Source organism: Rhopalosiphum maidis, chromosome 1, assembly GCF_003676215.2.
Source record: "Rhopalosiphum maidis isolate BTI-1 chromosome 1, ASM367621v3, whole genome shotgun sequence".
Lineage (NCBI taxonomy): Eukaryota > Metazoa > Arthropoda > Insecta > Hemiptera > Aphididae > Rhopalosiphum > Rhopalosiphum maidis.
In genome coordinates, this window is record NC_040877.1 from 67,264,404 (window position 1) to 67,276,814 (window position 12,411).

The window sequence follows — 12,411 nt, forward strand, 5'->3', positions numbered from 1 at the left end:
TTATTTTTATAAAAAAACATAATTTCTCTTAACTATAAAAACTGTACATATGTGATTATACTATAAAACATAATATGAAGATAAAAAACAGCCCATTGCATAGATATACCATAATTTAACAAAACATTCTGAATAAAATTGATATTTTGACAACACCATGTCTATTTGTGATTTTTGTTCTTTTACAAAACGATAGTATAATAACTTTGTTCATATACATGACGAATGACACGATTTATGTCACGAACATGCTGTGAATACTAGCTATAACCAGACGGCAGACAATTATACTGTGCTATGTACAATACAAGAAAATATAAAAATATAAACCTATTACCTAATCTTCAGAATTTAAAATAAAAGTATTAATATTGGTACTGACATTTTTCGTATTTCGGGGAAAAACGGCAATAGATACGGGTGGCGTTGTTCGATAATATAAGTTATCGTCGGCAAATCGTTTATAAAAACTAATGACATAAATATCTATATGATATATATTATATTAAACAAAACCGACAGAATTCGTATTTACAAGATTTTATTATTAATTATAAAATAATATGCCTATAACAATATAGGCGTTCACCGGATCAATTTTATGCTGTTAGCTTTAATATTAGATTATAATTAGTCCTATTATCAAACTTGAAGAGGAGGACGTTATATTCGTATATGTGTTGTCTTTGTCTTACTAATGTAGATCATAGCAAATTTTCGTTCAGCAGAACACAATTTGTGAAGTTAGCTTTAACATTACAATAAATTTATCTGTTATTAAGTTTAAAGTTAAGAATATATTATCTACAAAATACCATATGCTTTTATTGATATTATCGTTTTAAAGTGAGTTATGATTTTTTTAAAGTTGTAATATTTTACATAGCTATAACTCACTTTAAAATGATAATAACAATAAAAGCATTATGACATTTTCTTGATAATATTTTTACCTTTAAATTTGATAAAAGGCAAATTTACTCTAATATTAAAGCTAACATCACAAAATGTGTGTTCTGCTGAACGCAAATTTGCTATGATCTACATTAGTAAGATAGAGATAACACATGCGGGTATAACGTCCTCTTAAATAATAATATTATCTCGATCATTTCATGAGCCTTGATATTTTAATTTTAAAGTGAGTTATATTTTTGTAAAATATTAAACATTTAAAATACTCGTAATTCGTTTTTTATGACGTCCTCTGCCGTATAGTCTTTGATAACGTAGATATTATTATAATGTATATTTTTAAGTTGGTGTATGCAAATTATTATAATAAATTGAGTTTCATTCAATTTTTCAATTATAAAAAAGCCACTAAAAAATGCATTATTGTCTACTACAGCTCTACCAAGTACAAGGTTAATGTGATATTTGAAAATATGCTCGAGTTGTTCAAACTGTTGTATATGTCACGTGCTTCATTAGTAACGATATTATTGTAATTTATATTAAGACGTATTATATAATGGTATATAATAAAAATAATCATCAAGATAAACGCGTATTGACCGAAAATCCGGTAGAGCAGTTATATACGGGCGTACTCGATTCACTTCTAAATATACCTATACGGCTATACCTATTATTATTACAGTCTTCATCGTGACTTATTCCAAGATACCGCATTCTCAACTTGTTCAGTCTGATACTGCGATGTTGACCTTCACGTTAATCTTTTATAATATATCGTTTAATATAATATTCAAGTGTATAATTTAAATATTTTATTACATATTGTTTAATATATTTATAGGTTGGTTATAGATACTATACAAGAAAAAAATATAGACATTTATGATATAATATAGTATAATATTCATATGATTCTACAATTTTTCAAACAGCAAGTATTATATATAAGTAAGTCGTTTTATATTATTTTAAATATTTTCATTTACTACTTATTTACATATATATTAACTGCTTATGGCTATAATAACAAAAATTTTATGCAGAAATACCTATACATATAAATACTTTTTATCTAATATCCATATATACTGTGTAGTAGGTAGTTAGCTATAGTGAGATATATATCTAAATACGTTTTCTATAATACGCGATGATATGACCATAGAATTCAAATTTATCACATTCAGTTATGTACTTGCCCACTTTATAATTTCATATTCGAAAGATTAATATATTTTTATGTACAAAATTCAAATTTGAACGAGTAAGTTGTTAATTAGTTTAGGTGCAAGCAGTGGTGTAGTCGTAAATATTTTTTTGGGTATACACCTAAATTGAGAAATATGTAATGCGTGGGGGGCTCTGCCCCCCCACACCCCCGTATACTAATTAACTTAAATTTATCTATTATTATAAATATATTTAAATACATAATAATTAATAATTCCATTATAGCAAATGTATTTATTTATAATTTAAAAATTTTTCCACTTTGTTTTTCTAATGGCTCCACTTTCCTTGAACAGTTATCATCGGCCGATCTGTGCTGCAACAGCCAGCTTATAATTCCAACATATTTGGTTGGGTTTCATATACTAAGAGATGGCCCATTTATATTGATAAACATACGATTTGTTGTATTTTTTATCGTCAATTTGGATCTTAGATCTGAACATATTATGTTCATTAAACATTAAACTAAATCCCCGTTCACATTCTGCTGTAGTAACTAGCAATGTTTTTATAAGTATATTTAATTCCTGTATTTCTTCATTCATTATATTATCACGAATAAAGTTTCTCATTCCTTGTACTAGTACAGATGTATTTAATAAAAATCTACGTCTCAATTGTTGTATTTAATTTTCCTCGTGTCTTATACCTTTATACCATATTTCCGTCGTCATAATTCATAATATCAATTTAATTTTAAATATTTGTTTTAACGTTTTGACAATCTTAAATTTTCCTATTTCTTATTATTTTGTAATTCATTATTCCAGGTACACCAATTCTCTTGGGAGTTTTGAGAATAAAAAAAAAAGTAATTAGAAATGTTCAAATTATAAGTATATTATTAATAAATCGTGGTAATATGGTTATCCTTCAAAAAGCTACGACCGCATACCCGCGTATTTGTATTATTTTCTTTTCTATACGCATTTAAGAATTTCAGCGTTTTGGGTACACCCGCGTATACCCTCCACTACACTACGGGGTGCAAGTGCTTAAAGTTCAATTGAGCAAATGATCAATATTGCATATTTGTATCATCGTATATTACCTATATTTATGTGTCTTACGTATATCAAGTATAACATTTTTTTTTATATTTTGACGTGATCAATGATGAGAGACTGAAATCCTCTTAGCCTTCGAGTACACCACTAAAGAGGTGCAAGCTAGTTAGAATTATGGGGAGGGGGGTAAAACGAAAGTATTTAGTAATATAAGTGTATTGATGTATGCTTATTGTTCTGTCCGAAAATTGACTAGTCAGTTTCCCATTTGCCTACCAAATTAAGGGTGTACTGACCGCCTGCTCCCTTAGATTTGCGCCTCTGTACCACTACTATTATACAGTATGCGTGTCTATGTTATAATATATACATGTATATATTATCTATCGCAACAGGTATAGACTCGAATAGATAAAACGAGCTTAGGACAACCGAAATAAATTTAAACATAGCTAGTCATCAGCCCCACCCAGTCGATTTATTATTATAAGAATTAATAATAATAATTCGAGAGCGGCGTCGTGTTGTTTACATCACTTGTATGGTATATATTGTAATATACACAAGTCATCTAATACTGCGTAGCGTATAATATTATTATAATTTATTCGGTATTTATTATTATTATTGTACTACGCGCATTTTCGGAGTTTATGGTGTACATAAAATATAAGTCCGTGCGGAGCCCGCGCCGTCGTAACCGCGGTATCCTCTTGGTAGCCGCCCGGGGAAAAACCGGTCGGCCACCGTTGAGGCGGCGGCGTCGTCGGAGGCAACAACTGGCGTTCATAATAAGGGTAGGGCGGCAGGAGAAGAAACAATCAAGCGACACAAGCGGTCGTCGTCTCCGCTGCGTCCGCGCCTCGCGCGTACGTTTACGACGTTCGCGGGTGTGCGTGGTGGCGCGCCCAGTGGCCAACCAGAACGCTAACGGGCGTGGCCTGCGCCGGCTTCCGTGCGTTTCCCACGGCACCCATTGGGTCCCCGGCCGCGGCTGCTCGCGCCCATGCACCCGCCGCCGCCGACTCTATCGGGTAGCGCACCCGGGGAGAAGCCGAACGCGCGCGCCGATCCGGTGCGGTGTACTACTACTACCGCCGCCGTCGTCGTCGTCGTCGTCGTCGTCGTTGAATATAACAACGCTGCCGCCGCGCCCGGTTGTTACCGTCTCCGTCCTCGTCGCTGCTGCTGCTGCTGCTGCTGCTGTTGCCGCCGCCGCCGCTCCTGCTGTTGTTGTTGCCGCCGCCGCCGAACGTGCACACACACACACACACATACACGTACGCGCGCGCACGTTACACGCACTCGCGACCGTCGCCGTGTGGTGAGACCGCTTCTGACTTTCGTGTGCTACAGTCCAGTGAGTTCCGCAATAATCACCACTTACTGCGGTCGTCTTCTTCTTCGTCGTCGTCGTCGTCGTAGTCGTCGTAGTCGTTGTCGTCGTCCTCTGATATAATATAGTGCATCTATATTACTATAATATTTTTAAATAATATATTTATTATATGTACCTATTCGCGTAACGGTGTGCACAGTGTATAATACACGCGAGCCTTGTAAGTATTAAATATTTTATTTCGAAATTAAATTTTTTTTTCTCGCACTTATTCTTTGTTTTTTTTAACTCGTCCGCGCGATTACGATTTTTTCGTGTCCCTACGTAACCTATTTAATAATATATATATACTATATGAGACGTGTAAGGTGCCTGTAACAATAGGCATAAAATATTATCCTACCTAATACCCATTGTACAATATTGTACACACGAACGCGGTTACAATAGTGTTGTGCATATGTCTTGTAAACGTGTGATGTACGCGGCCAACTAGGTCTTGTCAACCCGTTGATTACGGTTGGTGCACGCGAAATGCGTCGTAATGGACTACCGGTGTTCGACGGCCGACCAAACGCGTAACTGCGGTAGTAGTTTACCGGTGGTGGGGACGAATTAATGGCGGCCACCGCGGCTACCGGTGTTCGGTCGGCTACCGGACTCCGCCTATACCCCTTTACTCTTCGCCTCCGCATGATCGCTTTCCACCACGCACAACATCCGCAGCCGTCGGACACGCACGAAACCGCTCCTCTCGGGTCGGAAAATTTTCTAACGTTCATAACAATATTGGTATAAACTAAATTATATTATATACACATTTTATAATTGTGTTGATTATTTTTCCTCGTCGCGGTCGGTTTAATCTCGCGCGCGATATCCGTTCTCGTCGGGGTAGTTAATTCACATATGAACATTGTCTTCCGTTTGTTGGTTATTGTCTGCAGGTATTATAGTGTTATTTCTCTTATAGGCGAACCCATAACTTAACGTAACGCCTTTCGCATGGTTTACGATCTATTCCACACCATTTCGGCACATATATCCGTAAACTTAAATTAATATCCACCGCTGGCGATTACATGTCCGTTGGTGTATGGCGTTAGATTATTATTGTTGTACCTCTTTCATTTTTTTCGTCGAATTTTTTGTTGGCTATCTGTTTTATATACATTAATATTTTTTCATCATATCACCGTGGGTGTTGAAATTTACCACACTTGTGCTTGCAAACGGTATTTATACGTTACACATATTTTTTTTTCTCAGTTTATTTTCCTATCTGTATCAGTTGTCTTTCCCGCGGTCAAAGCTCCCTTTTTGTAGAGCGCCTTGAATTACACCTGTGCCGCAACAAGTCGGTCATCACTGCAGTACGTGGTCCGCTGCAGGTAGGCGGCGCGTCATTGCGGTGCATATACATACGTAATTGTCGGCACGTCTGTCTGATTTCGCAAACTCCTACTCAAAATCCTTGAACGCCACTCGGCTATTGTTATCGTCCATATATTGTATTGTGTAGTATTTAGTTTTTTTTTTGACGCACGTGTAACAGCCGAAAACCCATTGGTAATAAATAATAATAATATATAATAATATTGTAATAATATGTTAGTACAATGTAAAATAATATAAATACAATGACTTTCATTTTGCTCATGTGTTGTTTTTGCAGCGTTTTGTTGTCGTCATTGTTGCCATCATCATAACATAATCCGTAGCCGCCTGCAATAGTTATACGCCGCGCACGTATAGATCACTGCACGTGTTGACTATTGGAAACCGATCTGAAAACCACACGCCATAAATATTATTACAATTGTGTATTGCCCATCTGGGTAACCTTCTCGTCCCGTCCCCAACGCGACGATCGAGACTCGGCCTGAGTCTTCGCCGTCATCAGACGTCCGTTATATCGTATAATCAGCTCGTGGAGCGCCAGGGGAGAACGCTGCAGCGGCTCGACCATGTACGCGGTAATACAGCTAGACTCGGAGAACCACAGACTCCGACCCAAGCGGGTCAAAATGGAGTTTGTGTGCAAATACTGCAACCGGACGTTCAACAAACACTATTCATTGCTTATACACGAACGCAACCATCTGCCGACGGTCAACTACCGGTGCGAGATGTGCTACAAGTCGTTCAAAAGGCAGGACAGCCTGCAACAACACAGGTCAGTGTCGAAATCGCATTGAGTCCCTGTAAATCATATATATATATATATATTATAGTACCTACCTATAATACACACATTATTTGTATATATTTATTTAAAAACTATCACTATACTATACCACTGCTATTACTATACTATACTTATATAACTCTATATATACTATATTATTTATATGTATATACTTACTGTATACTACTTCTCATTGGTACTGCTGTGTACATAAATAAATTGTCGTCGTCAATGTCGGATTTGGGGTTGTGAAAGCCACCTACTTCTTCCAGAATTTGTATGAATTTTTTTCACAGTTGAAAAATTCTTTTGAATTTCGAACTTGTGGATTTAATAATATATATGTTATTATATATTATATTGCTAATCACGGTTGCTGTCGCCAAAAGACCATCTTCATGACCTGGAATCCGTGGATGACGAGAAAATATTTCTACTTATACCTTTGTTATATATTTTGTTACATAAAACAATGTTATTATATATTAATACAAAATGAATTTTTAACTCAATTTTTGGAGTCAAGCGTAAAACCAATACATTAATTAACTATAAACCTACTTATATAATAAGGTTATAATCACTAAAATTCTATTAACATTTGCTTTGAAGTATAAAAAATAAAACATGTTTGATGACTACGAAAAATAAGAATACGCACGGTATTCAGAATCTATGCACAATATTTCTCTTGATAATAATTTGGGACTAACTGACATTCAACGAAATTGACTTCAAAAATTAGTTGCGTTCATTTTGTTTACTTATACTTCCTAAATATATATATTATACAACATATAACTATATTCTTAGAGTATAATTACATAAATACAAATATTCAGTGATGTTATATACAAACTCCGTGTATGGTATTGCTATATTACTACGGTGGTTGATTTTATTATTACTATATAAGTCTGTGTTCTAAGTATAGGCAATCTTTTCACTTATTTCAATTCTTATTCTATATATTATTATACTCTTGTATTTTCACGTTCTATAGTTATTACCGTTTTAAAACACGTCGACACATTGCCTGTTAAATTATTTTTCCTATTAAGATATTAATTTGATTTAATATCTTAATATATTAACAATAACAAATAATTAAATTAAATTAAAAAAAAATACACTTAAATAAATAAAACAAAATAAAAACAACCATTCTTGTCTGTTATTAACATTGGGTTTTGGATTTTTCGCTATTTTTTATTTTTTTTTATAGATGTGGCCACTCAAGGTGAACTACGGATTCTTCAAGACAACCCTTATTTATAAAATCTACCTATCTAAAATAAATAAAATCTATTATAGGCCATCTTTCTTACTGTATATTGTAAGCCATACTATTTTATTCTTCTTTACTTTAATAGTTTCAAATGTAAAAAAAAAAAAAAATAAAACAAAAGAATTCGGTTCATAATTTACCTATATTCACGTTATTAATATAATAATACGGCATGGTCGCTTGTTTTACTAATACCGGTTTGAGGTCACATCTCACATAGACTTATTTCTATCTTATACTTATGAATGATCTCTCTTAAAATCAATTCTCATTAATCTAATTATGATCTAATTGTGTGTACTATATACCACATATAATTATCAAATGTTATTCTTCAATGTTTTTTAATTTTTTTATTTAATTTTAATTTTTCTCTCGGACTTCTTTTGTTTATGGTTTTTATTTTTCCAATACAGATCAACTCATAGTCCAAATTACAGAGCTGGGTACGCATTGCAGCTTTGAAAAAATTGTGATATGCTAAATTATTGGCAAATTGTTGTAATGAAGTAAATGTAGATAGACAGACATTAACTAGGTAGTTGTTAAGTTGTAGTACTAATAAGATTATAATTTTGAGCAGACTGGTCAATTTTTTTACTTTTTGAATAAAAAATAATATGTAGTTTTGAAAAAACTCAAGTACAATTTTTGAATTTACTATTTTTAAATGTAAATCAATTAATAATTTATTAACAATGTATGTTATTTTAAGTTATATAAAGGTCGTACAAATCAATATTATATTCCTAATATTTTTATTGTAAGACGTTAATAAAATAATGAGACATACTTATACCAATGTATAATGTATTTTGTAGAATAGCTTATTTATACGATATCCGAATATAAAAGCTATTCACAAAATAATTCTTCAATCAAAATTTTTCTTTGAATGTTCCTTAATAATTTCTTACTTGAAATTCGCAAGTTTGGCAAATTACAATATAAGAAATACCTTTTGAAATGTTTAATGTTCTAAAAAAGTGGGATTGTCCTACAGTAAAAAATATTACCATTTAATAAGATAAAAAATATGTGTTATTGTTTTTTTTCTTATACGTATTTATATATATATATATATAATTTGATTATAATTATATATGAACTAATATGGTTTGAAATTTTGTAAATATGTAACCAGTTATTGTTAGACATTATTAGATATATTAAAGTTTTAATTTGTCTGTATCATATGTGTTGATAAAAAAAAAAAATATATATATAATTTATTTGTAAATGATAAACGATGTTGTCAATTTGATTTTTTTATCCTTAGGTATACATCTTTTTGTATGCCAATATTTATAATTATTTTATCTATTACAATTGGTTTAATCCTATTTCGGATTATCTGTTTCTATGTATTTGTATATAAATTCATTATTAATTGTAGTAACTTTTAAATGTTTATGTTACAAAGTTAACAACATTTTCTGATTGTTTTATCTAGGCATCTTTTGTTAACTATAATAACTTGAGCTGGAGTTATTAACTCATACAATTAAGTTATATAGTATGTATAACTATTAATTAATATATATAATATATACGAAGATGTAGATGGAGAAAAAATTTAAAACACTAATTAATGTGTGTAGTAGACAAAAAGAGTGGAACTTGTTCTGCTATTTTGAAATTTTGAGTGTACCTCGTAATTGTGTATAGGTAACTGTAATGGATAAATTACCATTGAAAGCAATAACAAACCAATAAACATATATATTTAATACAACAATTTTAACCCGAGATTCGGTGTACTATACAACATTTATACAACAATTCGGTCTAACATAATTATCTTAAAATTAAACTATAGCATTATTAACGTTTTTAGTTGTTTTATTGTAAATGACAACGTGATTTATAATAATTGTTTTTAATTTAATCGATCAATCAATTACATTATCTTGAACGAAATTTAAAGATTCACAAAAAATGCTTTTCTTATAAAATATTAACAAATTTACAATATTATAGTCAAAATGTGCATACGTACAATCACTATCATAGATTTCAGTATTAGCTCTTTGGTTGGGTAGAGTATAGAGTTATTATGAAAGAATACAAGTATTAAAAATCAAAATGATTTTTAATAAAAAATATTGAGTCTGAAATTTCGGGTGATTAAGATTAAAACCACGAGGTATTTCTCACATATAATATTGATATTAATAGCGTAACCTATTGAGAAATACTACTATATATTTGTATTTTTCAATTAGTGTTAAGTATATTATATTATACGGTACTCTATGTACCAAATATATTTTTAGATAAAATAAAAAAAATTACAATGTCTAAAATGGATTTTATAAACTATCAAAGGTAAGTGAATATTATTTTTATTATACAATGTATTTTACTATCACATTTATTTTATTTAGACATTTAGATATTTTATTAAAGTTATTATTATTACTTCGTTGATGTGACATACAATTATGAATTTAGTACTGATGACGTCATACTTGAAATAGATAGTATACCTAGTGTGTTATATCAATTACAATTTACCAGTTGTCACCCTCACGATTTTAGACAAATATTATTTGTTAATTTTACTTCTTATATAAATATAGTTGAGTGGTTGAAATTAATTTTTTTTAATTATATTTGTATAAGTATAGCCGGTACATACAAAATAATAGTTAAAAGATAAATTGAATAGTAGTTTTACAACAATGTGACTTGATTGTGTTGTAAAAGCGTTCTTTTTCGAAAGTTTTTTGATATTTTTTTTATTAGTCATCATTCAAATAAAGAATAATATGTTAATCAAATAATTTGTATTGAAATAGAAACTTGCTAACAATTAAGAACAGTTTTAACATTGTTATAATTATTTTAAACGATCTTATAAATATTTAGAAATAAATGTTGATAATTTTATACAGCGTCGTTTAACAATGCTTATAAGCGTGTGATTTCATAGTTGAATTTTATGTTGTCATTCATTATGTATAATAATATCATGATTAAATTAACCAGTTATAACACATTAGAGCTAGATATAGGAGTATATCAATCTCAAATTCCTATTCATTGAATAGTATATTACTACCTTAAAAAACTATTTATTATTTGCGTCAATAATTTTGGAATTTTTGTGTACTACATAGTGTATATACATTCATAATTGATCAGTATTTCCATATAACTGTTTATGATGGTATGAACGTGCCTACACTATTCTTATAAAGAATTATAAATTATATTTAAAATTATTTTTTCTCGTTATTATTTTTCTTAATTATTTCTTAATAATCAAATGATTCTTTTCTAGCAAATAAGGTGTCTTCTGACATAAGAAATAAAAAGATATCTAAAATCAATACATTAATTGCTTCGTTCATAATTAAAAAAAAGTATTTATAACCATTGGTATAACTTAATGTCTTAATCTATGTGCTAAATGAGTTTTCAAAAATCTTTTAATAAAATAATAAATGATAAAATGTCAGATCTTATTGCAATAACTTATACCTGTTAATACATCTACAATTTTCGTAATGTTTTCAAATGCTGCAGGCATACTAGGTATACTGTTTAAATATATAAATATAATATTTTTTTAGTACGTTAAAAAATTAAAATAATTACCAATTCCTTGTAGGTATAAATATATAATACAATAATATTATGGTCAGTAGTCAAATATATTCAAATGATTTCGTCACCCTTGTTACTTATACAAGTAATAGTTATAGGTAGGTACCTACATATTATGTGCACATATAAATATCCATGTTATGGGGAGGTGATAATAATTGTTCAAATATTGAATATACGGTCAAATCATTGGATGCATGGAAACTCGGTTTGACGGATATTCTCACGAGTATTTATGAATATTAATGAAGAGATAATTGTCATTGGTGTACATAATAAACATTCACATGTTTATGTTTGTCTACTTTGTCATAATATAATATACGTTCAGATTGCCCATAAATATGGACGAGTGCAATTATAATACGAAGAAATTATTGTTAAAAAAAATGTAAGACCAATCTACTACTGCGGCGTATAAAATTTGTATTAAATGTGCGTGTTCTTATGGAAGTCTGCTCCGCAAGTCTGCAATAACGCATGTAGTATATTATACTATATAGGGAGTAGATACCATATTTTTAGCTTTATTAATGTAATTATTATAAAAAAATTGATTCTGGAATGAAACTTGTAAAAATCATTTTTTTTTAAATTTTTAATGCTCATTGAAAAAGATTGCACGTTTACCAAGTTTTAGTATCCTTGGGTTTTGGCTAGTTAATACGTAACAACTGCACAATACGAGTATAACTGAAAAGTATTATATGCACTCAAAATGTGGTAAGTATGATGTGCAAAGAAAATGTGTTTATATACTCTATATGCACAAATATTTGTAAAAAATACATTAAAAAAGGTTAGTCATAACAACATTTTCATC

At 30.6% G+C, this 12,411-nt stretch overlaps 1 protein-coding gene across 5 annotated transcripts; it reads left to right on the forward strand.

The window, feature by feature from the left end:
• The first annotated feature begins 1,850 nt into the window (after window positions 1-1,850).
• LOC113560875 (protein drumstick-like) lies at window positions 1,851-8,993 on the forward strand. 5 transcript variants are annotated; one of them, XM_026966992.1, is made up of 3 exons: window positions 1,851-1,869; window positions 6,176-6,676; window positions 8,393-8,993. In XM_026966992.1, the coding sequence occupies exons 2-3, from the start codon at window positions 6,468-6,470 to the stop codon at window positions 8,439-8,441; spliced, it is 258 nt and encodes an 85-aa protein (XP_026822793.1). In that variant the 5' UTR covers window positions 1,851-1,869; window positions 6,176-6,467; the 3' UTR covers window positions 8,442-8,993. The 5 variants fall into 5 exon arrangements, with proteins under 5 accessions (XP_026822793.1, XP_026822790.1, XP_026822794.1 ...); XM_026966989.1 differs by lacking the exon at window positions 1,851-1,869 and adding an exon at window positions 4,270-4,720; XM_026966993.1 differs by lacking the exons at window positions 1,851-1,869; window positions 8,393-8,993 and adding exons at window positions 4,270-4,720; window positions 7,914-8,086.
• The last annotated feature ends 3,418 nt before the right edge of the window (window positions 8,994-12,411 follow it).

Bases quoted from the DNA above. Each gene is read 5' to 3' on its own strand.
- LOC113560875 (XM_026966992.1), top strand. From the start codon at position 6,468: ATGTACGCGGTAATACAGCTAGACTCGGAGAACCACAGACTCCGACCC. The intron at 6,677-8,392 runs GTCAGTGTCGAA...TTTCCAATACAG, and splicing joins GACAGCCTGCAACAACACAG to ATCAACTCATAGTCCAAATT.